This window comes from Harpia harpyja, chromosome 3, assembly GCF_026419915.1.
Source record: "Harpia harpyja isolate bHarHar1 chromosome 3, bHarHar1 primary haplotype, whole genome shotgun sequence".
NCBI lineage: Eukaryota > Metazoa > Chordata > Aves > Accipitriformes > Accipitridae > Harpia > Harpia harpyja.
The window spans coordinates 67,217,761-67,245,257 of NC_068942.1; the positions used below are offsets into that span (position 1 = coordinate 67,217,761).

The window sequence follows — 27,497 nt, forward strand, 5'->3', positions numbered from 1 at the left end:
CAGAAAACCAGAAGTTAGACTCATTCATACAACAGAAGGAGCTTGGCTGTTCCTGGAGACGTGTTGCACTTCACTCATTTGTACCCGCTCAGTGGTGAATTTGCAGTCAAGGTATGTGTTTCCACTTCTCTTTAATATGAAAAGTTCTCATTATTTAAATACAGTATGGTTTGTTGCTTCTTGGAAACAACTTCTTGAATTCTTAATATGTTTGTGGTTCAGTAGCAAAAGAGCTGATGTTATTAGTGTTCCAGAAACACAGAGGAGAAAAACAATTATTGCTAATGTGATTTTGTAACTTGTCAGGTTTTGCAGAGCTGTAGCATTTACAGAAAAATGCTTTATTTCAAAGTACCCAACATATCAAAGGCACAGGGCTTTTCAGCTGCCACAGATACTGTCCAGTGTATGGGCTACTGGAGGGTAAGGATTTCTTCTGTCCAGAAGACATTTCATGTCTCTAATCACACCATGGGCACACATTCTTTCATCTCACAAAAAAACCACCAGAAAGTGCAAGCAGTTAACTTTGTTTTCAGCTGAGAAATTACCTACAAAATAGCAGGCATAACCCAGAGGCAATTCATTTCTGTACATATTGATCATTTTCCCTGTGCTTATTATTTTGATTCTAAACTTTGTGGGGCAGGAAGTGTGTATGCGTACCTTACACTACTAACCTGTCTCGTCTTCACTGACTGAATGTCAAAGACTAAACCTTTAAAGATTTTTCTTATGTTACAAAGAAGAAAGTTTTGGATGACCTTTAAGCAACATTATCAGTTTCTTTCTAACATCTGTATCCAAATAAAAAAATGCAGTAGGAGCATGATTTATAAGTTGCTGATAAAAACAAAGAGAAGCTTAGAACTGGGATTGTAATTAGGATCATATAACAAAAAGACCAAAGGTTGAAATATATGCTATACTTTTAGCTATTAATTTTCTATTACTCAGTAACCTAAGCAGCCATCTTAGCATAATAATAACAAAATAGCCATAAAGCCAAAAGAGTTCAAATAGTTCGTCATTAGAATCCTTGTTTTAATACACTGTACGTAATCTTCCAGATGCTGTCTCCTAAGGTAAGAATATACTTATATCTTGAACAGCTGTACATATTTTCTTAGGGAAGCTAGAAGACAGCTGGGGAAAAAAAGAGTCTCTAAGATCGAAGTATCAGGATATTGAGTAATATCAGTCACATGATTTTTATCTTGTCTACTGTTCTCTGAGAAAGTGCAATCATTAAGAAATAAATGAAGAGAAGCATCTTCGCACTTCAAGATCATTCATAGACTTCCAAATATATTTTTCTTGTTTTCAGTGTGAATAATGGAAACACAAAGAGAAGGGATAAATGGACCCAAGTTAATCAAGACTTTGGAATAGCCAGAGCAGAGACACCTCCAGAAAATCTTTGTCAGGTTTTCCACTGGGGCCCACACATGCTAGAACAAGATTAGCTGAGTTACTCAGAGTTACCTGAACATTTTGTACCGACAATCCAACAAAAAACCTGCCTTTCCTATTGAGTTAGAACTTCCTGAAATAAAAATCTCATTATCGCACTGGAACACAGCTTTAAAAAATTCTCATAGTTATATTTCTCAGACAGAAAACAAGAGGAATTTGGGAGAATTTTAGCACATTCATTATGAAGACCCTAAAATTCACTGCTTAAGAATAGTCAGTGTTTGATAGTCTGTTTTTCATGGAAAGAAAGGGGTAAAGAGCTCTTAGAAACCTAAATCCTGTTTTCAAAGTTACAATAGGAAAAAAACATTGCAAGTCCTGGAAAACTCATCAGAGAATAGAGCTTTGTTTCCAAAACAAATTCCCTCCCAGTAACCAAGTCAACAGCAAAAGTACACCTGAACTCATTAGCAATGCTAATCAATATAAAGTTAAAAAAACCCCAAGAATAAATGTCATTTAGCTAAAACCTCTGCTTTTCTTTAAAAGTTACACATAAGCCAGCCTTGTTCTATTGTCACTCATGTTTTTTTAAAACTCTCAGTACTCCATACCTTTGAGTTTCCCCTACCTTATCTAAAGGTTTATCTTCCTTCCTTCTTGCATTTAGCATACATACTTCACCTACCGAGCTGAAAAGTTATGCCTCTGCCTGGCTGACACACAGCTGTAAAGAAACATGGTACTTTAAAGTAGAGACAAAAGCTCTCGTTAGCCAGTCTTCTATAACTGGAGTAACTCTGGGTGAATGGGTAGCTACTAAAGAATCACACCCTGCAGTACAGTCTTTGGGTGCTGACTCAGAAACCCAGCAGCTGGCAGGCAGATGGCTGAACCAGCTTCTCCCCTCAGCTGGGTGCCCCTGACAGGGGTTGAAGGGAGGAGGGGGCATCCCTGGACCGTGACAGCCCTGAGGTATGTAGGCTTAACCACAATGGGAAAGCACCGAGGATGAGAGCACCACAGCAATACTTTAAATTTGGACTCTGCAGGCTGCTGTCTTCAGACAGACAAGGTTGCACCTGCTAGTGATCACCACAGTGGTGATATATCATTTCCTTAGAAATAATACTAGTGCACTGGGACTGAGGGGCCCTAGTCATGGTCCAACACCCCACTAAAGAGTTAAATGTTGGAGAACAGGCACAAATGGAATACAGACCAGAAAAACACAAGGAGCAGTTGCCTGCTGAAAGCATGCTATCTTCAGTCTGATGATAAGCAAGTCCAAAGCATTCAGACATTGTGGCAAAGCTGCTACATCTAACTTCAAGAAAATGCTTCGGTACTCTTGATGTTCCCTGAAGGGGTGGACTTGACTTACTTTTGCTGCTGTGCTGTATTTACCTCCCCTACATGTTAACTCCTTAACTTGATTTAGCAAGGTTGGGCTCATTTTTGTGATTCCTGCAAACAAATCTGATCATCCAGGTTTGCAGATCCACTAGTGCCGAGCTTTGCATGCTACGGTACGCCAGAGTGGTGATAGTGTTGCAAACAAAGGCAGATTTCAGACTATGGCTAATTTGCAGAGAATGGAGCTGTCAAAATGCAGAAATCCGTTTCTCCCACTCATGTTATCTGAGATTACAGGTAAACTCCACATAAAAGAGAGTGAACTATGGTTAGAGGTCCAGATCTTTTTGGTATTAACAGGACTTATACATGCATGCCCAGAAGCAGAAGTGGCCATAGCTGGTTTTCCTCCTGCAGTGTTCCTACTTTGGCAGAAGGGAGTACGCTGCGGGCATGCTCTTTGGGACCTGCACCCCAGTGTCTCTGGAGGTGCTCTGTCCCTTTGCCATGGCTATATGGTTTCCTATCAGCTGTCTGACTGACTTAAAGGCTGCTGCTCTGAAGTGGCATGGGGTACAAAAAAAGGGCAGCAGGTTCCCCTCCAGAAGGGTGATGTGACCCCTCTGCCCACACACATGGAGCAAAGCAATAACGCAAGGCATTCTTGATGTGAAGGGTTAACCGCCTGCAGATAGTGGGCAGGCCAGTAAACTGGAAGTGTTTCATCAGGTCCCCTGAGCATTTTCACAAAAAGCAACTGTGAAGCCTTCATCATTCAAAGGTGAGACCTGGTTCTTAAACAAGTAAGTAGGAAGACAGAAATATTGCCGTATATGTCACTAGGTTTTAGCTCAGGTCTGCATGCACCTCTCATCTCCTTCTCCAGCAGTCTTTCCCTATAACAAGCTGTATTCTACACTCTCTGTAATATATTTGGCTTTTGCTTAGATTATAAGCTCCTTGAGGCAAAGCCTGCCCCTGTGCTTGCACAGCTTTTGCACGTTGATTTATCACTGAAGCCTCCGGTCATCAGTATAACACAGACAGTATGGCAATATCTGCAGAGCAGTGCTCCGGGTCCTACCTGCTAGACGGGGGCAAACAGCACACCATGCAAGCAACCAGATGAAGGGACATAAAAAGGGATACAATTAACCACACAGGCTAGATCCTCAGCTGGATTGAATGCTCACAGTGCCATCTACATCAGCAGAGTAATGACAGTTCATACCAGATGAGGTCTTACAGATCTGTTAGCAGAGATGAGTGATTTGCTCACCGGTAACCTGCTTACCAAACACGATAGAATAGCCACGTCCTTTTTCTGGCTGCTTTTTCCAGAGGGAAAGGTCTGTGCATGGCTTGTTTTCCTAGCTGTGAAATTAGGAGACAAGAAAGAAACATATGCAGTGCGTGTTCCCTTAACTACCACAACAGGTAAACTTTGCTCCAAGTCAAATTTTAACCTTTGTAACTGTACAGCTTGAGCTCAGTGCTGAACTCATGGGTTAACACTGGCTGGACGCCAGGTGCCCACCAGAGCCGTTCTATCACTCCCCCTACTCAGCTGGACAGGGGAGAGAAAATATAACAAAGAGCTTGTGGGTCAAGATAAGGACAGGAGAGATCACACACCAATTACCGTCATGGGCAAAACAGACTCAGTTTGGGGAAAATTAACTCAATTTATTACAAATCAAGCAGAGTAGGGTAATGAGAAAATAAAACCAAATCTCAGAACACCTTCCCTCCACCCCTCCCTTCTTCCCGGGCACAACTTCACTCCCGGATTCTCTACCAACCCCCCAGCGGCACAGGGGGACGGGGAATGGGGTTTACGGTCAGTTCATCACACGTTATTTTCTGCCGCTTCATCCTCCTCAGGGGGAGGACTCATCACACTCTTCCCCTGCTCCAGCATGGGGTCCCACTCACGGGAGACAGTCCTCCACGAAATTCTCCAACGTGGGTCCTTCCCACAGGCTGCAGTTCTTCACAAAGTGCTCCAGCATGGGTCCTTTCCATGGTGTGCAGTCCTTCAGGCACAGACTGCTCCAGCGTGGGTCCCCCACGGGGTCACAAGTCCTGCCAGAAAACCTGCTCAGTGGGCTCCTCTCTCCACAGATCCGCAGGTCCTGCCAGGAGCCTGCTCCAGCGTGCGCTTCCCACGGGGTCACAGCCTCCTTCGGGAACCCACCTGCTCCAGCGTGGGGTCCTCCACGGGCTGCAGGTGGATATCTGCTCCACCGTGGACCTCCATGGGCTGCAGGGGGACAGCCTGCCTCACCATGGTCTTCACCACGGGCTGCAGGGGAATCTCTGCTCCGGTGCCTGGAGCATCTCCTCCCCCTCCTTCTTCACTGACCTGGGGGTCTGCAGAGTTGTTTCTCTTTGTTCTCACTCCTCTCTCCGGCTGCCGTTTTCCCCCGTCCCAACTTTTTTCCTTCTTAAAAATGTTATCACAGAGGCGTTACCACTATCGCTGACTGGCTCGGCCTTGGCCGGCGGCGGGTCCGTCTTAGAGCCGGCTGGTATGGGCTCTCTCGAACACAGGGGAAGCTTCCAGCAGCTTCTTACAGAAGCCACCCCTGTAACCCCCCCCCTGCTACCAAAACCTTGCCACACAAAGCCAATACATTCAGCCAATGAATCTTGCAACCAGTCTAGTGTCATCAGGTTATTTATTATAATGGTCTCATCTCAGTCTGTGATATCTGAGCTCAAGGAAGGATTTCCTATTTCTTTAGACTGAATCTGGAGAGCCCTCCCACATGCACCTTGTGCAGGATCCTGCTTTACCTGCTCAAGACCAGCTCACAGATGGCTGTTCTCCTTGGCATCACCCAGAAAGGTTTGCTGTGCCTTGGCCTTCCAGCGCTGGGCACTGGAAACATACAAACAACTTTCTCCCAGAGTAAACAGCAAAACAGCAGGCACATAGTCTGTGGCACTAAAGGTCACCACGAAAATTTTGCTTTGTGGAAATTCTCTCTCCTCTTTCTCTATACACACATAGACATATATATAGACACACACATATATACATCTATATAGACAAACACAGACAGACATTTATTAGCATCTTGTCAGAGAAGTAAAATACATGTACCTCTACATAATCATGTTATCCATGCAGCCCTGTCCTACCCATTACTAGGGGACAGTCCTACAAGGAGCATCCACCACTTTCTTCCTCATTCCAATTTTTACTTTGTACAAAATAATCAACAAATATTTTCATCAGACATTTCTGATGTGTCCATCTATTGGGTCAAGACTGTTGTGTTTGTTTATTTCTTCTCCTTTTCTTGGGCAAAGATCTTTTTTTTTTCTTCTAGTTAATGCCAAAATTTTCAAGTCATGAGGATCTTGGACTATCCCTCATGGGCAGATAGACAAGCAAAAGCAGTTATCTTCTCACAAGCCTTCCTTCTGTGTAGAGATTTACAGTAAGTAACAAAGTCAAATAATGAAGAAGGTGGACTAGCCATTTACAAGAACAAGAGCGCCAGTTTAAAACTTAGGAACTTTCGCAATAGCTCTACTCTTTTTTTTTTCCTCTGTGAGTTGCAAGTTCATTTTCAAAGTGATATTATTCCAACCTGGTTAAAGTAGTCATAATGAATCAGACATGAATGGCTGGGATATTGTTCACAGGAGTTCTATATTATAACATACGTGTTTTTTTAAAAACAGCATGTACAGGCATGTTGCATAAGACAACTGTGTGCTCTTGCCTTCTGCTTACATCATTCCTCTGAGAAACCTTTTTTTTTCATTAAAAGAATCACCTTATAGCCAAGAAATTCCAGCCAGCTGGCTCAGCAAAAGAGACATTTCCCAGAAGCAGAAGGAAGTAAAAGTAACAAAGTGGAGTCGGTTTTGTGTAGGTGTTTCCTGCAATGTTTTGGAAACGTTAGTCTTTTTTGGAAATATAAGAAGGCAGCAATTTGTTTTCTCCCACAATAGATGTAGTCTACAAATTGGCATTCGAATCATGATTACGGCTCATAACTGTACAGTATGAGACATTTGGAATTTGATTCTGCTATACTTTACATCATGTATCACTATAGCCAGGTTTACTGTATAAGTAGTTTCCACTGCGCACTTGTGTCTGTTTTTTAAAAAAGAGTTAAATGGAACATATTCATAAGGTTTGACTTAGGGTAAATGGACTCTGGTCAAATAACTAAAAAATCAAATAAAAGTTTTACTTTAAATACAAGAATCAAACAATTTCAAATTTTGGACTATTTTGAAGCTAGGTAAAATAAGAATCCAAACTGTGTGTACTACCTAGGTTTTATAACACTTTAAGTGAAAATCCCAGATAAAACTCTCATAACTTTGGTATATTCCTGATTCAGGCAGGAATCCCTATTCATTATTTGTTTTGGAACCCTTTTGCCTTTTGGGAAATTAAACCCCTCTTTTTCCCTTCTTTCCTTCCTTCCATCCTTCCATCTTTCCTTCCTTCCCAGCAGCAGCATTTCTCCTCTGTTTGTTTTCCTCAGCAGCATTATGTTCTCTTCCAGAACTCGCATCCACTCATTTCCTCTTCACTTGTTCCTGCCCTGACATCCTGCCACGAGCCTTTGCTGCCTGCTGCAGAAAACTGTCTCGTGCAATTCTACACAGTGCTTTATGTTCTACAGCAGTTCCAAAAGTGATGGTACACAAGCTCAAAGGTGACATGACTAACTTAAATAGAAACATTTTTCAAAATGAATGAAGCTGGTCAGAAGTCAAAATTTCTGTTTCACAGAAAAACTGAGGAGGGCAGAAGGAAGAACTTAAATTCCTATCTAGCATCAAAGAATCTTGACACTTTTAACAAAAGCAAGAAACCAAAACACAGAACACATGCGCACACAGGAGAAATCTGCCTGGGAAATGCTAGCACAGATTAGGGATTTTGAATGAGGTATTCTCCTTCTTAAGCAAATGCCTGGGGGATAAACTGTAGTGAGTTGGGTTCTTTCATTCTCTCTTTTTGGAGCTGCTCCACTTTGTAAAGATAATAAACTGTTTAGTTGGCCAGACAGAGCAAGAGTGAATCTGGGTCTCCTGCTAAGCTGTTAGCAGTCAGTATGTCTCCTCCTTTGTTCAAGATCAGAAATGACATCTTTAAAATATTTTCTGTTAAATTCCCCAAATCTTTTGTGAAAAATCTTCCTTTTAAAATCAGTTTCTCCAGAAACTTTCTGGTTTTATAGTAATTTTAATAGGAAAAGAAAATTCCCCTCCTCCAATATTTCGTAAAATATCTCCTACATAGCTGTAGTAATGCTTGAGTGTGAGGTATCAGAAAGTGTGATCCATTAACTATTACCACTGTGCAGCCAGGAAAAGGTCTCCGATCTTGTGTCAGTCTGTAGAGCCACCTCATGAAAACCCAACACCATGTGAATGCTCAATCTTTGAAGGATCTTTGGGTTCTGTAAGCTTTGGGTACAATAGTTCTTTGAAGGAGCTGTGGCATATACTAAGGGAATCTGTCTCTAAATTCTCACCATGGTTGTTTTGTCGGCTCTGACATTCTGGAAAGAGCAGATAGACATATCTGGTGAACACCAGTGCTCAAAACCCATGTATACAGAGTGAAAAACAAATTGTCTGCACCAGATTCCAGCAAGGCTCTGACATCTCCTGTTGCTAACAAAGAGACAACAATAAATTAATACACAGTTTAATTTCAGAACACTGGCAAAGCATGAAAAGGCAAAAATAAAATTGTCATCCAAACAGACTGTTGTAAATCGGAGCTGTAGAACACACTACTTCTCAGCTGGAGGATTGTCCTGAACCTTCCAGACCTCTCAGTGTTGAAAGCCACATCCATGTTTTTACAATTTAATCACCAAATCCCTATCAGCATGTATTTGAATACTTAGTTATTCCAATAGAAATATGGTGTATTCCCACTTAAGAATTGCTGTCATTAGAGTTCCCCTGGGTTTTCAGCAGAAAAGCAGACTACATTTGGATGTATATCTAATTTTTATCTGCTGTGGCTATTGAGGTATTTGCAATACAGTCTGAAGTTCACTATAGTTACTCACACACACATGCCATTTCCAATATGTACATCTGGTTTTGAGCTTTCCTCTACGATATACAGACTGTGGTGATTTTTAACCATATCTGAAGACTGACCTCTTTCCAATTACAAATGCTTTGTGTACTGGTTAAGTCAGAAGCAGATACGTGAAAATAATATGAAATGACTGTCCCAGCTGCTCAAGCAACAGCATAGCAGGACATGTTTGACCTCTGAAGGGCAAGGCAAAATGGCTTTCTGAAGTTTAACATTTAAGAAGTGAAGCACACTCCAGACTAGACTTCTTCTTTAGAAGGGAACTCACCAGTGCTTGCACTGCTGCACTTTTGCTTTAAGGGGCTCTTAAAAGAATATGAAATTTAAAAAAAAAAAACCAACAACAAAACAAACCACTGATTCTTTTAGTAAAGACAACCTGCCAGTTAGACAATGAGTATCACATCATGCTTGTATTGCCTTCCATGGCACAAATCAGTGATGTTGGGGATCATTCACTGGGATGGTCCATGAGAAAAGTTTTTCAGGAGGTTGAAATCTGAGTTTATAGTTTAATGTAGATTTTGGGATATGTCTACAGCTGTTAGAGGTTCTAAATTGAACTGAGACTGTCTCAAGAAGCCCATGTGGTAGAGGTGCTAACTTGAACAACCTGGATAAATATCATCTCCTCTGAGTTCTACCTGCTTGAAATTAAAGATGGAATTTCTCTTGAACATTATATAGTTAATCATACTTTCTAGCCTATTCTGTTGTCAAAGCCCAACGTGCTGTTTGAAAACTGCACCATTACTCAGTGAAGCCATCCGTATATCACTTTGGTGGAAGGCATTAAGAGAACACAAGGCATTATTACTAATTTATAGAGAGGACAGCTTCTGCCTGTGATGCTCTCTGTAATAAGGACTCCTCTGCTTGCACAGAGACATCAGCATGTGGTTCAGCAATAGAAAAAGTAGTAGCGACTGAAACATTGCCAGCTGCTGGTGGGGATGACTTTGTACTTGCAAATATGTTTTGCAGACGTAAGACGACAGTTTGGAACATCTTTTATGTTTTTGAAAAATGCAACAGAGACTTAATCAACTCCAGAGTAAAATAATCAGTTACCCGTATGATAAGAAACGATGAAAGCAGCAGCTGTCAAAGAAATAGCTATTAGGCTTTGGGATAGCAACCAGTCAGCCACACATACTATGAGGTTCCAATCTTTGCTATTGGAGACAGTCAGGCTTTTCTCAAAGGCCATACTTGTGAAAGCCAGTGGTGAAAATGTGCAGGAAATGCTACGTTATTGCAAATATCCCTGACAACAGTGTACATATGATAGTGATTGGAGGCACTGGAGATGGCAAATCTCTGCCTTTTTTCTAAACGGCTGCTACAATGTTCTCAAGGTGCTAGAAGCAAAGTGCTTTCAGGGCACAGAGCCAGTTCATCTGAAAAGCAAATCTCACCATTTAGTGCAGAAAGGGAGCAATATTGACAAATACTATCTGTCATTAGACCTTCACATTTTGCCTAGTCATGAGAACTTATAGCTGCTATCCAGGGAAAAGAGCAGTATTTCAATTACTAAGAGAAAGGAGTGGCTAAACTGAGCTGAAGAGGTCTGGTAGGAGTAATGCAACAAACCGCAAACCTTTAAAGGACATCCACGTGCATATCAGTGAGAAAGCCTTAAGTGGAGGTTTGTGCACTGCTGAACAGCTCTTCTATGCCTTCACTACAGCAAGGAGCATCAGTTACTACATCTTCTTGGGGAAAAGAAGTGCTTCAGGACTTACAGTTTTTCTCTTATTATTCCACCTCTGTTGCTCTATTGATATCGTCCAGTGGTTTCTACAGGATATTCCCATTGTTCTCTATAATGAAGATATCAAGCAATTTATGTCACTCACACGCTTCGTCAGTGCTCTTCTATCTTTCAGACTGAGATCAACCCTGTAACTACTTAATTAGTTGAACTCCAAGACTGGTTCTGAGAACCTGCCCTAGGAACAGTTTCTCCAGCCCAAGTCTCAAAAACTGTCATCAGCCAGTTGAAAATTCACCTATTTCTTTTCCAACTTAGCTGGTTTTGGCATGGTACTTGCAGTAGTTTTAATCTATCTGGGTTTCAGGAAAGGTTGTTTTCTAAAGCAGGAAATTATTACTTTAACAAAGAGATATAATCTAGCTGCCCAAGCTACTCTTGACAAAATCACTAGCATTTTATTTCTTTATCACTGGATACAGGTTACCTTAGCTATTCACTGGGCTCAAGGTATTGTCTACCACTTGATAGATGCATTGTACTGTTTGATAACATCAGACCTGCCATTTCACATGACATCAGACTTCTGCAATGGATATTGAATTGGTGTCACAACATTAGTGTGTTAAGCTCTTTGAATTTTGCAGTGGTGATGGGGTACAGCAATCCCTTGTCTACAGCAGAGAATTCCTGTGGTGCCTGCAGTGCTCAGGGGAGGGGATACAACCTCCTTTGGCCCTATTCCAACCCAGTAAATCTACATGTCATCATAAAACTCACTCAGGAAGCTTATAGTCTCTCATTTGCCCTTGTACTTCAGTTAAACTGTACGAGTTGTGATCATTCAGCTTTGTAGACAGACACCATGAGTGAAGGAGGGTTAAGGGACATGTAAGATTTCAGCCCTGTGCCAAGGCTTAGGCTTTCCCAGCAGTCACTGCTGTCCAACAGGGAGACCTGTGTGGTTCCTGGTGCCAAAGCGTATTACTCTCACTCCAAGCAGCACTTTTGCTGTTTCTCTCCCTGTACAAGTGTACAGTTAGGCTTGCTCCCATCCATCACTGTTTGCAAGATTGTGCAACAGTCAAGCTAGGCAGTGAGCCATCTAGGAACAGGAATAAATTATGTTAATAAACGATCATCTTCTTAGCAACAGATCCAATGTTGAGTGCAAACTCTGCAAAGATGAAAAATGTGAACAAAACGTTATCTGATCATTGCCCCTGTTGGCAGGATGCCTTTCAGCTAATGATAGAAACTAGCAAGCTTTATGAGTCTAAGCAAATAAGACCAAGCTTTGGATTTATTTCACCCGTACTACAAACCAAATGTATTGTCATTCTTTACTTATTTCTACCCAGCAATAATCAGGGCCCCAGACAGCACTGTCTCTATCAGGCGTATACTTCCCTTCCCCTCCACCTGTGTGACTTGCAAATTTGCAAGGGTCCCTGACCTACATCTGCCATCTTCATCTCTCCAGTTTCCTCAGCACCTCCTCGGTCTGTGCCTTTGAGAAAGGGAACCACTCAGCCTGAAACCTGGGCTGACTGGGAATCTTAAAGCAGTGCATTTGGGGATGTGTCCTTCTCTGGAATTATTTAAAAGGCATGCCTAGTGAAGTAGCAGCATTCCTGCTTATGTTACTGCTGTAAGCTAGTGCTTGCCCTCAAAGGAACCAAAGAACTTGAGAAAAGGAAGGGAAAAGCTTGAAGCCACTTGCAAAGTTTGACCTTCTACCCCTTACCTTACCAAGAATTAAATACAAAACATTATTTTGGACCAAATATGAAGATCAAGTAAACAAAACCCAAAAGAACAGAAGTTAGACACAGAAGCAGATGGGCCCTAAGCTCAATGATACGCTCAGAGCTTTCTGAAAGCAAATGCTGTCAACACAGCCCAACATACCACTGTGCAAAACTAGGCTGACCCAATATCATATACGTGGCAAAACACAGAGCACTGATAAGACACAGTGTCAGAAGTGTGATAAACACATGTATAGGCATGATAGGGCTCATCCTATCTCTGAAGGAGCAGACACAGACTGTGAGTCTCCTAGCCCAAACCTAAACCCTAGGCATGGGCTGTCTTGGACCAGCCATGGTTCCCATGAAAAAGTTCTCAAGGAATAACTCATTTGGGTCACTGTTCTTCACTTCTGCAGTGATTTTGCAGTCCCTAGTACAGCTCCTAGATTTCTCTCTCTCCTGACCCTAACTCTACCTAAATGCTAGTTCTTGGCTGAGCTTTGGACAATGAGCCCTCATGGTTAACCTTACCTGTTGTCATGTGGGGAATGCCAAAAAGAACAGAACAAAATATCCTGCCAGCTTTGCAGAGTGAGTTTGTGGTCAGTTTTCTCCTGCTTGAATATTTTCCTTCTCAGCTGTCAAAACATTTTGAGCAAACACACTACAATACACACATTAAAAATATAGATTCAGCTGTGACTTGAGTGCATTGTGTAAGAGTAATGTGCTTTGCTGCAAGAGAATCAGAAAGGTATCATCTTGGTTCAGGGTGACACAAAGCTACTCAGGACTCCTGACACCAGGTTCTGAAGTGGAGTCGCATTAAGTCTAAGGGCACAGGAGTGGGGGTCCATGAAGATTAAGCTCCTGCAGAATTAAAGTAGATTAATGAGACTTGACAATAGCAGCAAGTAATTCAGTATTCACAAGAAGAGAAGGAGTTGTGAGATTGACATTATAAACGTTGCAATTGATGATACTTTCCAAAGATGGAAGAATCAGATTCATGTCCCTGCTTCAACAATTATTTAAGTATTTATACTCATTTGAAATAGCTTCATAAAGAGAAATAGTCTCGGTCAACATTATTCAATAAGCTTGTGGCCTTTTAGTATACAGGTATGATGTTGGTCACTTGAGTTCCAGATTTTGTTCCAAGGTAAAGAGAATGGAGACTTGGAGATAGGTCTCTCATCTGCCCAATAGCTACAAAGAAAGGAACAAATTGGCTTATGCTTGATTAACACTTAGATTTAAGATCATCATATACTTCATTTCTTCATAGACATATACGATGTTGACAAAGCTGGGGATGCCGAAAAAAAGTAACTCGGTAAATCAGAACAGCTTGAACTTTCTCAGAGGTGTTTGAACACCAGAAATTGAAGTGTGTGCTGGGAGGGGGAGAAAGGCAGTGATCTCTGTTTTCAGAGTAGTTTGATAGTTTTTGAATTAATCTTCTTTCTCTGCTTGTGAACTACAATGGTAAAAGTTGCTGAACAAGCATAGGAAGTTCTACTATGTTTACTAATCCATCGTGTACAAAAGGGAAGGGAAAAGCTGCACAGCATTAACATAATAGAAATCTCCAGGAAAACAAAACATTAAACCAGTTATTTAGGTCTAAATGTAACTTAAGAAATTGTTGCTGTGAGCACATCACTGTACAGGTCCTGTATGTACCAAATTTTCAATTCTTGATGGCCCCACAGTTACAGACCTCATTTACTTTTATTGCCAAACTCTCTCAAACATTAGCAGGAGGTTTATTGTGAAAAAAGGAAAAAAAACCAAACCAACAAACCAGTTGAGGGATTTACCCTCATATTTCATTCTTTTGTCCAAACTGCACCTTGCTATGGTAAGCCTCAAAACAACCCTAGAACAGTATTCAAGGGATTTGGCATTTTCTATTATTTATTTGCTTACACCCTTCCCCTTTTAATTTAATGCAGCTTTGATGCAGCCTTTCTCTGCAAGAGAAATGTTCTCACCCAATGTATCACCAATGGCAATGCTTTTCTGGCTTACTTTCTGAAATCCAGGATCTGGGAAAGGTTTCCATACAAGAGGAATTACACAGCTCCAAAGAACAGCTAAGTGAGCTAACACCTGCAACAAAACCGGAACTAAATATTTACAGCACTTTGTTTTAAGAAGTGCCCAATAAGTATGCCCAAGCTCTCCATCTAGCCTTTGTGCTTGCCACTGACTGGGAGTAAGTCATGTAGCCTCATAACAGCTCATATGAGAAATTTTCACAGGAAAAAGATTTCTGAGAGACTGAATCCACTCACATTTGTAAATTACTCTCAGTAAAATTACTGCTAATGAACAACACAATAATACTTGGCATTTATAAATATTACAATAGGAATGATAGATGATCAGAGCTGTATGGCATTACATTTCTGACTAAATGTGTGTTTTCTCTACTCCACACTTCAGAGAAGGAAGAGGAAATATTTCTACAAGGAAAGTGGTTAATTTAAAAAGTTATTTCTTGCTGAATATTTCTAGCTTATGTTGCCTTTGAGATAGTTATGAAAGGCTAAAATATGGATGGGCTTTAAGTCAACTTTGAGGAATACAGAGTTCTCAGAAATGAGGAAGGTGTTACGAACATGCAGATTTTTAAAAGGTCAGAAAATCAGCAAAAATTAGCATGTGGAGACAGGTTTGGTTTTTTCCCCTGTTATTTTACCCATAGATAATACCTTTTGTCAGAAGAAACACAAAACAGTAAAACCAAAAACCCTTGCCTCTAACTCATCTGCTTTAGCTGTTGCCAAGGTACCACAGAGCTTTACACAGCATTCCTATTCTTCCAAAGGACAGGAAGCAGGAATTTTCTTTAAAAACAGCAGTAAACCAAAGTCCAATACATTGAGCACTACATCAGCCATTTATTCATTTCAAATATGGCCCCAAGCCTCCTTTATTCCATTTTTCAAATACTTAAAAATCAGAAACATATTTTAGCTGTTTCTTCTGGGAGAAATCAGCAGCTTCTCTTTTTGAGCTCTTAAAAACTGGACTGTTTTAAAGGACTAATTCCCAGGAGATTCTTTTCCTTATCTTCCTTTGTTATAATTCTACATTTCATTTTACAGCTATAACGCTCTATTTTATAGTCCCTATAATGCTCCATTAAGCCCAAAGATCTGCTGTTTTCACAGTGGAGTTATGCCCCCCACCCTCTAATCTTAATGCTAACATCAAGGGGCAAAGGAGCCCCTGTAGGGTCTGGGGGTGCTTCAGAAACTCCAGGGTGACTTGCTTGTCTCCAGAAGAACTCTCAGAGGTCCTGCATCATATACCAACCCCATGCAGATATCCCAGACAGCCTGCACTTTCCAAAATGCCCATATTCAAGCACCTGAATTGCCTCCCAAACACCTGGCTGCTGCTCTCCCTCAAAATCACAGAATTTTTTTACCTCCTCTATACACACTGAATACAGTCCCTCAGGTGTTCTGTTTAAGAGAGAGGCAAAACTCCCCATTGCTATGCCAGACCAAGCTGTCAACGAATGTAGATTTCTATTTTAATTTTCTGTGCATCATTCCTGCTTCACTGACTTAATGTCTTTGCTTAAGTCTTCCAGCTCTCTCTCTCTCTCTCTCTGATTTTCTTTCTTTTCTAGCCACCTAAGGAGATAATTGAAGCAACATAAAGATTAGAAAAGTAAACGGAACAGTACATACATGTTGAAACATGGCTCCAACAGCCCAGTGTGTCACATGGCAACCTAGATGCACTAGACTATATCAGCATGTTTCAGTCACTGGCGTTGGCCTCTCAACTCCTGGCTGCGCAGGCTCTGCTCTCCTGGCTCTCAGGCTGCCTTCTGCCCCTCGCTGAAAACCCCTGTTAATACAAAAAAACCTTTTCTCTGGTTCCTTCTGTGATTTGGATGAGCCAATTTTGTGTCCCAATATTAATAAAAAAAAAAAAAGACTTAGCAAAAGCCAGTTCCCACAGTGCTTTCAACAAAATGTCCATAGCTTCCTAAGGAACCTTTGTGAGCAAGGGCACCTTGGTGAGCTAGGAAACTCCAGCAAGCTAGGGCACTTGCTGCTGAAATTCAGCTTTTTTTTGTTGGCCTTTATCCAACTGGAAGTTTCAGTTATTAGCACAAGAAGCACAAAATAAGGAATTTAGGATAATCTAGGTTGGAAGGGACCTTGGAATGTCTCTAGTCCAACCTCTTGCTCAAAGCTGGGTCAGCTGTGAAATCAGACCATGCTACTCTGGGCTTTATCTAGCTGGGTCTTTAAAACTTCTGAGGTTAACAAGGTTGAAATTGAATGATTTAGTGGCTGGAGAAACTTGGAGATCCTGTTGTTTTGATCCTGGAACAGCCTCTAATGTTAAAAATAATTATTTCTCAGTTCAGATTAAATAGAATTATTGTACTAAAACTGCTCTTTCAGAATGGCAGCATCAAGCTTTGGTGACATTTGCAACATTTTGGAGAGCATCGTTAGTATAAAAGTTTCTAAAATATTGACGGCATCAAGTCAGAGGTCAAACAAGGACTGTGACTCAAACACTATCACCAAATCTGGACTAAATCAAACCAGTGTTCATAATGAGATTTGCCCTTTTCCATATACAAATATCCTGTGTTCAGTACTTCTCTCCAAACCAGTTCATGTTTTCCTCATCCTACCAGCTGTCATGGCAGTCCAGCTGTTCTGTTCTTCTTCATCTCAGTTATAATTATTTTACACATAGATACCTTTTGTCAGAATCATCACAGTTATTGTATGGGATATATAAACAGCATTGAAAATAACATCCCGAGTTACTTGGGGATAAAAAGTATGGGAATTTTTAGGAAAAGCATAACACTGGAGAGTCTAAAGTGAGCATGTTCAAGATTTCCACTTGGAAAAAAAAAATGTTATGCAAAGTACTTCATTGCACTTAATTGGGCTTGTGCTCTTTCCACACCTTTCTTTAGTTGATTGCAATGGACAGTATCGGAATTGAGTGGCTTCACCTTCCACCCAGTGAGAAACATTAATAGCCTCTTCTCACCTTAGACCCATTGTTATTGAAATAACTGCTTTAACAGAACAACTTTTTTTGTCTCCAGAAGACCTCTCAGAGGTCTCAGAGGTCAGTAAAAGCAGGACATTTTAGGAATGTTTCTAACACTTCCTCTATCTCTCCAAAACAATGAATGCCTCCTCAGTAAAATAAAATTAAAAGGACATTCTGAGTATCCTTCAGAGCATGTTTCAGAGATGCCACAAGAGCCACATAATGTTTCCTTTTGATATTCTGTCAGACAAAGATACAAACCAAACCCCTTCTAAGGCCAAAGAGAAGGGTACAAGCAGTCCCACTGGGCTTGGATTAGATGGAAACAAGACTCAGTGCACTGGGGATAGATGACAAAGTTGCTTTTTTGCAGTAGCAAGGGTTGAAAGAAGAGCATGTTGAAATAGAAGCTTTGGAAATAAGTCTTACGAAGAAGGTGTTGAATTTATAAAAGAAGGATGTCTTGCCTGTATTTTTGTTGATACTAAATTCTGAAAATAAGAGTCCATCACAGAAGATGATCTCAATCTTCCAGCACACCTTTGGGTCCTTGCTGAGCAAGGCCTCTCCTTAAGCTATCCCATCACGTGTGCTGCAGGCCTGCTAGACCTGTAGGTGTAGAGCTAAAGGAGAAAATATGTATTGAGATTGTTTTGTTACAATCTCTTACTGAATAAAACCCCTCCTTTTCCTCACAAACAGACATTGTCCTGGAACCAAATCCTCCAAAGCTGTTAAAATGAAACCTACCTCTCCTTGGCCAGCAATACCTGTCAGATAGTCACAAATGAGGCAGTAGTTAGGGGAAGTTCTACAGCCTCTTAACAACTTATTGAGTCGATCAGGTTTACACTCCAAGCTCCTGAGAAAGCAGAAGCAGTACTTACATAGAGTCAGCAGGACACAGGCTTCCTTGCATGCACCGCACTGCAGAGGACCGCCCTTACCTACAGCGGCTTTTAAACTCCTGCTATTTCTCATTTCAGTCACAGCAGATCTGTCGGGCAGATACCTTTTTTCTTCTTACGGCTCTGACAGCTCTGTTGCATTTACTGTGGCTTTTACACTAGTATGAGAAGGAAGGCTGCCAGACTAATAGGCACCACGGGGGACACTTGGCTGCCCAAGCTGGGCTCAGAGATGGTCAGGAGGACAAACCCCCACAAAAAATACACAGCGTCAAAGCAGGCTTGGCTCTGGCAAAGGAACAGAGATTTAGAGGACATGCTGTGGCAGGTCTTGGGTGTTTTGCTGTTTCTTTCTGTAGCTGACCTGCTTTCTAAAAAAGCACCATGTCAGAAGTGAGCCAGTGCCCCTCTCAGTTTGCAGCCACTCACTGAAAACCATGTTTGTCCTCCCAACTTTTCCACTCCTCCATGGCTTCGACACCCAGCTGTATATGAAGCTGTATGTATGTATGTATGGCAAGCCAGCTGTATGTATCTGAAAACACTTTTGGCCACTAGCAGCACTTAAAACAAACCAGGTAATTATAAAATACTGTTAAGGATGCTCTGCTACATACTGGGTGTCATACCTGTCCTTCACAAGGCCCATCCCTTCTTAAGAAATCCCTGAAATAAATGGAAAACTAAGCTGCTCTCTAGGTAACCTTCATCATGAATGATGATCTATCACAGAAATCCCTCACTTGGAGTAGTAGTCGGGCCTTGGGCCTGCTCTGTCCTTTGTCCTTGCAGATTAGACTATACAGGTTAACATCATGGCTGCGTACCTACCCTTTTTAATATTCCACCATTTGCTCCAGCAAACCACATTATAGGGGATAACATCATAATAGCCTGAACATATGTCTGTTATAGGCTCCACCTCTTGTTCCTGAGGACTAATTAGCAAGGCTAATATTATGACAATCTCAGTATATACTAATTACAAATTTCACACCCAGTTTCTGCAAAACATGTAACCAGCAAAGTCACAAGAGCTTTAATATATGCATTACAAAGTCCCTCCCTTCCTCCCATAGAGTAGATTACTGGAGTTAACACTGCAATAATCTGAATACTTATTACACATCTCAGGCCTTGTCCTTGCAAAACACATAACTGAGACCATCATAACACTTTAAGTTATCCACTCTATCTTAGCATCCAAGCGAACGTTCAGCATAGTGCAAGCAAAGATTAACACCACTAGTGGAGGTACTAATAGATTCATGAGTCCAGCAGCTGTAGGGGTTCATCCAGATCCAAAATGGGTTGTGAAAAAGGTTCACCTGGTGCAGCACAGGCATTTCCCCATTTGGGGAGTAAAGCAACCCACGCAAAAGGCTTAGCTGTCCTGGAGCTTGCTCACATCCAGTATCAGCATTAATTGAGCTCTGACTGTTTTTTCCCTGCCCTTGCACTCCTTAGCTCACAGCTCTTGATCCTTAAAAGGTGTTTTGTCCCACTTTATCGTATCCTACTTCTTTTCTTTCAAGAACATCCATAGGCCCCAGCATGTATGGCTGTAACATGGAGACTTTCCCTCCACACATGACACTTACTCCAAGATTAACCACACTCCTGGACTGTAGGTGTTATCCTTCGCTTGCTGATAATCTCACACCTGTCTTCTGGCACGCTTTCCCCCAGTACAGTACATACAGGCCAGTCCTTCACGAGCAGGACTTCCCACGAGGTTACCAGGCAATACCAAGGCGTGTTAGTGACTGTGCCCAGCCCTCAGAGATTTCAGGCCATGGCACTGGTGACCACCACCTTTTTGGGGTCCCTCTCCACTTGCCTGTAAAGACAATCCAACAGCCCAGCAACTACAGTTGATTAACCCCTCCTTCCCAGTCCCTCTGCAAGGGTTCTTCCTTTGCAGCATTGGTAGGATCCAGCCATTCCTCAATGTATCCTCTCATCAGCCGACCCCAAAGCCCTCCTCCCTTGGTCAGGGCAGTGTCTACAAGAGGCACTGGGCAGGCCATCACTGCCTCCTACACAGGGCACCCCGCAGCCCTCCATTATCGAAATCTTGCCATTTGCGCCCAATGCTATTAGCAAAAAATATTCTGGAACAACATAAGACCATGACTGACTGACAATGTTTTTAGTGACTGTCAGCTGTAGGAGGTGAACTCCAGCAGGGACAAATTCAGCCCCCACAGGAGTCCCTCCTAATCAGTAATGATAGATGGCTTCAGCTGGGCAGTGTTTCAACCAAAACTGTCAGATAAAATCTTTTTGAGAGTCCCAGCTGAGCCATTAGGACTGTTTTGCACTGCACAGAAAGTATTTGTAGAGGGTGTGTGAAGGGCTCACATTTATTTTCACTGAACTGTGATAAGCAAATGGCAAATCACTCCCTTTTCTAAGTTGTGGCTGTGTCAATCATAATTTATTCAGTAAGCACATACTATAAATGAGTTTCCTGCGCTACAGAGAATAGCACCATGCACATAATTTTAATAGGGTTTGTAAATTGACCATTAGCACATTTTACCTTGTTCACTCCTACATTTCTACCAATGCTTTATGGAAGGGCTTGAGCTAAGGACCAGGGAAGCAGGTCGCCAGAAGCCTCATGTCACGGACTAGGTCACACCATAACTAGCCCCTGCACACTGTTCCTAGATACAGTAATATGATATAATTAATTTGTTTTAAAGTATTCTAGGGGTTTCCCTTCTTAAAAAAAAAAATTAAAAGAGATTAATTGTAGGAAAAAATATCATAAATCAGGCAGGTTTTGAGCTGCTATTTCCTGTAAATTAATTCTTGTTTATTGTTTTGCTATTAGTCATATGATGAGGGAAAGGCATAGAAATTGCCAATGTAGCCTTTATGACCACTTTCTGAATTACTAATGAACATCTTATTAAATATGTGAATACATCCAACCTCAAAGCAGAAAATAATGCACGCACTTACAATTCTTTCTGCTGGTTCACAGCCTGCTACCAGCAGAAGAAACAACTTCTGCTAATTGCATCGTCCAACAGAACCTCTCTGTTCTCAAATGACCTTTTGTTGATTATCCATTAGTGTTTCACTTCCTATGTGTTTTTACAGTGTAAAGTGCCAGCATACACAGAAAGGGAGACTTGAAACTGCAGTTTGCAATTTGTTAGTGGCATCTCTCACAGCCACTAAAGTTGGGCTTTGAGACATTTCAGTGTTTATGACTACCAGCACTTTGATGCCAGGCTTTGCTATGGGAGATTAATTAGAGAAAAGTATGGCTATCATCTGAGGTATTATTTAAGAACTCAGAACATCGAAGATATCAAAAACTTCAAGACAAAAATGAGTTGCAGTTAATAGGGGACATAGGAGGTAACATAAAATGTTTCTATAAATACATCAAAAGTGAAAGGATAATTGAGGAAAGTCTAGGTCTCTTAACAAAAGGAAAATTCAACTAGTAACTCAGAGAATGATGAAAAGTTCAATGACGACTCTGTGTTAGTCCTCTCAGAAATGAAGATTGTGATCTGATATTTAAGATGATTGATTTGTACAATTGGATCTATATGAATCGGGAAAGAACAAATTAAAGAATATATGGAGTTATGCAAAGTGGTAGGATCGTATATAACCCATCCTGGCATGGTTCAGGAATTAGGAGAGGAAATCCTTGCTATCAGTTTTTGTGTCTGTGAAACCAAGGAGAATAGGGACATTTTAGAATCCCAAAGAGGGCAAAACACAGTACCTATCTTTAAAAGGCGTAGATAGCAGGACTCAGGAAATTACAAATTTACAAATGTCATTCACATTTAAATACATGGCATACATGACAGCAACATCTTAAATATGGAGGATAATAAAGAATAACCATGTGATAAGGAACTGCCAATATAAACTTGTCAAGAATAAAGTTGTGTCAGACTAATCCTGTCTGGCCTAATGGATGAAGCAGAAGCAATAGATCAAGCATTTCTGGGTTTCAGTGAGGCTTTTGGTATCATCCTATATTTCATCATGCTGAAATATGAACAAATAAAGTAACAGAAAAATGCGCTATAGGTGCAGGTGCTCTGCTATGCCTGGAAGGGCTCAAATAAAAATAAGATTTCTAACCAAAGCATTTACAACCTAAAGTAGTTGCTTGCACCTGCAAGATGAAAAGAGGACATAAATCAGAATATTTGCAATGTTGCATAGCATGCACTGCAGATGGCGTTTGCTTTCAGTATAGGACAAACAAATCCATATCCACTAGACCTAAAAGCTCCAGATAACCAGTGTCACCAAAAGCACAGGTTACTGGACAGGTGTCTACAATGTGTAATGCTGTGTAATAGAGGGTCCACCAACCCATTCTCCAGATGCTGGTTGAAAACAATCAGAAATCAAAAGGATACAGATGTCTCAATATTGAGGTGGTTCTAACAATGACAAGGTTAATGAAGAGGCAGGATAGAGGATGGAGAAATGTTCCTGCAGTTAGATATGGGCTTGAAAAGTTGAAGTTTTGGAAGGATGAACTTGGAGAATGAGAATATTTATGTTGTTACCCAGTTTATGCAAATGCTGTCCTTTGCTCATGTTATGAAGGATTGGAAATGTATGTTGCTGACATTTTGTTTTGTGCTCATTAATCTGCTTGAGGTTACCTTGTCTTTCAAGGTTCTCAGTCCCACTTGCCTGTTTTGTTCAGTTGTCCTGTCCTGCCTGACATCCCTGTTATAAATTTTACAGTATAGAGAGAGTCTCCTTCATTACTGCCTTTACTGTACTCACTAAAATATGGTCTTTATCTTTTCTTTTGGTTCTCAAGAACTACAGTGCTTAATTAAAACTAGGTACACAAAATATGACCACCATTTTTCAGTAGTTCTGCATCCAAGAGCCAAATGTCTATATGCATATCAAGCACTAACACTTATCAACCAACAAATTCAGTAACCAGAGCACGAATGAGAACCCCATCCTTTCAGGAATTACAGATGTGTCCCCTTTCTACTGCCAAGTTACCAGCTGAATCAGACAAATATCTTAATTAAAAATACATCTGAAAATCTTCCAATCAAACCATAATATAAACAGTGGTATTTTAAAGACCTGGAAAAAGATGAACAGTATTTCTGTCACCCACTCCAGAGAATTATATATACAGATCTGGGAGGCCAGTCTTGCATTTGAATAATATCTCAGCATTCATTGTCTGAGAGCACAATAAAAACCAGTTAACATTTTAACAGTACTGAGTGAATGCTGCACGCTCAACTTCTGTTTGGTTTTAGTAACATTTAAGCACATATCTGACATTTATGCCCATAAATACCTCCCTGTAAGACCCCAGTCTGTTCTGACCCATAGAATATTTACAGTACAGCACGTGGTTTTCAGACTGTGCTCTTGCACTCAAATTGGCTCACTGTAGCCTGACTGCAGGCAGGTCCTGGCTTACATGTTGGCCACCATCTTTGCCAAACTGCCAACCCACCCACTGCAGACCTATTAGAACCAAGTTCCCTCACAAAGGTTGTAGCATATGTCTCTTCTGTGACTTGCTTGCAGAAAGAGATTGTAACACAGAGACAGAAAAACACAACTGATTCCAGTGAGAAGTTGAGAAAGGCACACTGCTTGCGAACACTGATTTTTGCTCCTGCAGCTTTCTCAGTGCAAACTAGAGCTGCAAACTAAATGTCTGCTGTGACAGTCATAACATTTGTGAAAAAAATATGGTAGTGTTTGGGGAGGAAGCACCACTGAATTCCACCCAATTCTTGCTTTACAGGAGGGGGTGTAAAATGTTGAGGGACATGCTGCAGAACTAGCAGCTTAACGATGAGCAACACAAGACTCACAAGGTACATCTGTCCTTTCGGAAACTATGGCTATTGATACACAAATATAAGAAGAGAAAGTAACGATGAACCTCCTCAAAGAATAAAAAAGACTTGCTGCAGCTTTGTTCTAGTGAATAAAGGCTGGTAAAAGTTCTTTTCAGTTAACCTGTTGGTTACAATGTTTGCTGTTACTTTGTCCCCTCTGTTTCACCCACTTAAAATTGGTCCACGCAGTCCATAGCAGTTTAGTCTGTGAAACTCTCTGCAAGCATGCAGGGTGTCTACAAGACAGCAACCCAGAGAATTGTAGCCTATTCAAAGCCACGCCTTTTAGGACAGTAAGAAAAGCAGACCCAGCTTTTCTTATTGTGTCTTTTGCAGCAGTTAGCTAGATGAGGTAATCTCATGTCACCTTTTTCTTTTTCTCTGCACAGAAATGGTTTCCATCACAACTGAAAATGTTACACAACTTTACAACATCCCAGCCACCCAGGAGCTCACAGTCAGTCCACCAAATTTCCACAATAATTCAGGAGTGCATCAGCTGATTCAATATGAATGTATTAATCCAGATGTATGGAAATGGCTACAGGATTTTCAGCCTGGATTCCTCTGGTTTATATTCATTCTGGGAGCAATAGAAAATTCCTTTGTCCTCATTGTCCTATGTTTCCACAAGAGTCGCTGCACAGTGGCCGAAATTTACCTAGCAAACATGGCATTTGCTGACCTAATGTTAGTCTGTGCTTTACCTTTCTGGGCCATTAATATTTCTAATAACTTTCAATGGCCTTTTGGCCTGTTCCTCTGTAAAGCTGTCAACATAATGAGTAACATGAACTTTTATTCTAGCATTTATTTCCTGACACTAGTGAGCATCGACCGCTATCTGGCCTTGGTGAAAACCATGTCTCTTGGACGGATGCGACGAACTGTCTGTGCCAAATGGAATAGCTTTGTCGTCTGGACATGTGCGTTGCTCATATGTTCACCTACAATGGTGTTCCGAAATTTACAGTATTACAAAGGATACAACATCACAGCCTGCGTTCTTGTTTACCCAGCCAGCTACTGGGAGCCTGCAAACAACTCTTTGCTGAACATTGTGGGCTTTGTGATCCCACTCTGTGTGATTACCTACTGCAGTATACAAATCATCAAAGCCTTACAAAGTAGTGAGCTACAAAAAATGAAGTTAGTCCAGACAGAAAGGAGAGCCACCATGCTGGTCCTTGCTGTGCTCTTGCTGTTCATCATTTGCTGGCTTCCGTTCCAGATCAGCACGTTCATCGACACAATCCGTTACCTCGCACCCACTTTCATATGCCTGGAAGAAATCAATGACATATTGACCCAAGTAGCTACATACTGTGCCTTTAGCAACAGCTGTCTGAACCCAGTCCTGTATGTAATTGTTGGGAAGCACTTCCAGAAGAAGGCTGTGGAATTCTACAAGGACTTGTTCCCAAAGAGGTGTAGAAAATCACAGTCTGTGCAAATGGAAAACTCCCTGGACACTTTAAGAACTTCCATTTCAAGTGAATACCCAAGGAAAAAGTCTGTTTTCCCATTACCACGATAGCACAATTTGCTCATTACAGGAAAAAAGCCTTCTAACATATCAGTCTCCACTAATATCCATCTGCTACCGATTCACAGAATAAACGTGGTAGTATTCATCATTTGGGGGAAACCAACAGTTTGACCTTAATGGAAACTCCATAGAGAGACCTGTTTCTAACGTTATTGGGTGTTTTTCATGATTGAATCCTACTTTGTAGCATACTTAGATTTTCATGGCTGAATAATATTTGAGGCATGTGTCATTTGAAATGTTCGCATTTCTAAGGTGTGCATACATGTACATACAGTTCTCTGAATAGAACCCCAGTATAGAAGCTATTGTCAGGATTGTGCAACTACTTATGGTACCCATACAGTTTGTTAGACTAGATTTTGACAGAAGGGACTTGTATTTGATTAAGTTCTGGTAAATGAATCCTGTAGGACTATTATTCAAATGGATTTTCAGGTGTGGCCATCTTCTGGGCTTTTACTTTCTCTGTTCAGTCATCCAAATCTATTTTGATTGTTTGATTGACAAGCTGTGCCTTTTTGCAGCTTCTCTGCCCCTGCTAGTTACAGGTTTACATCAGCTTGTATGTACAGAAAGTAGCTCAAAAAAGGTAAAGTGGTAGTGGAAGGAAAGCTGCAGCCAGCTGCATGAAGTTAGCTGAGTTTTCTTTGTAGCAGGAGATTCTTTACCCCTTCCGCATTGGGGTAAAAGCTTTCACTTAATCCTTTTGAGTTACATTCATAGCTACACTTCAGCTCAGAGACTTAGTTTTTAATAGTCATAAAGCATAATTAATATTTGTAATGTTATTTAATGGAAGTATAAAAGCTCAGCACAACTCGTGTGATCTCACAAGTAGAAGAAACTGAAAATATGGAGAGCATCACCTAACTGCCTTAGAAATTTAACTGAAGCTAATAGGAGTCTTGAAAGTTTGGAGTATTCAAGAATGGCCTTTTCAGACTCTAATAATACCTACATTTTATTTGTAGAGTTAATCTGAGTGATTTTAATACAAGATAGCTTTTCCCCAATTGGACTGGATTTATGATCTAAGTTGAGTTTACACAGACGATAAACTCATAGTGTACTGAATTGTCAGTATGCACTTTTACCTCTAGGAACCTTGATTGAAAACTGAGTTGAAGATGATCAGCAATCTTCTGAAACTAACAGAGCCTTTGTTCTTTTCAAAGCACTTAAGGTTACAGCCTTAAAACCACCAAAGGAAATGGGAGTTTGGTGACATAAACTCAGACGGTGACTGCATGGTCTTTATTCATCAGAGCTAGAATGGAGCAAAAAATTTCCATTTAAGATGGGAAATTTGTATTAAACCTTCAAATAATTAAACCCAAAAATGCTTTAGAAGTGTGTGGATGTGCTATAAAAACCATGAGATTTAGATCATTGTAGATGATTTATAGACAATTTCCATAGGTTTTCTGTAATAATCTAGTATAATCCTATGTCATAAATACTTTTATTGTTCATTCTTTATATTGTCCAAGACACCTATGATGAAACTCTGCAAGTCTTTCTGCTATCACCAGTGTTATCAATACTGTCTTGTTCATGAGCATGCTGTTCACACAACCATTAAATAAAAGGAACTCCATACAGAGGTTATGGAGGCAATGGAAGAGATTTTTGAGTATTTGGTACTGAGAAGTAAAATATAAAAATGTTATTATATTAATATGACATTAATTTAAATCATGTAAATATATAGACACATTATTGTGCTATGCAGTAAGCATGTACAATGGAAA

At 40.8% G+C, this 27,497-nt stretch overlaps 1 protein-coding gene across 3 annotated transcripts; it reads left to right on the plus strand.

The window, feature by feature from the left end:
• On the plus strand, nt 1-27,497 carry BDKRB2 (bradykinin receptor B2). 3 transcript variants are annotated; one of them, XM_052783092.1, is made up of 3 exons: nt 31-111; nt 6,111-6,221; nt 24,584-27,497. In XM_052783092.1, the coding sequence occupies exon 3, from the start codon at nt 24,586-24,588 to the stop codon at nt 25,729-25,731; it is 1,146 nt and encodes a 381-aa protein (XP_052639052.1). In that variant the 5' UTR covers nt 31-111; nt 6,111-6,221; nt 24,584-24,585; the 3' UTR covers nt 25,732-27,497. The 3 variants fall into 3 exon arrangements, with proteins under 3 accessions (XP_052639050.1, XP_052639052.1, XP_052639049.1); XM_052783090.1 differs by lacking the exon at nt 6,111-6,221 and having other exon boundaries at nt 1-111; XM_052783089.1 differs by lacking the exons at nt 31-111; nt 6,111-6,221 and adding an exon at nt 7,317-7,463.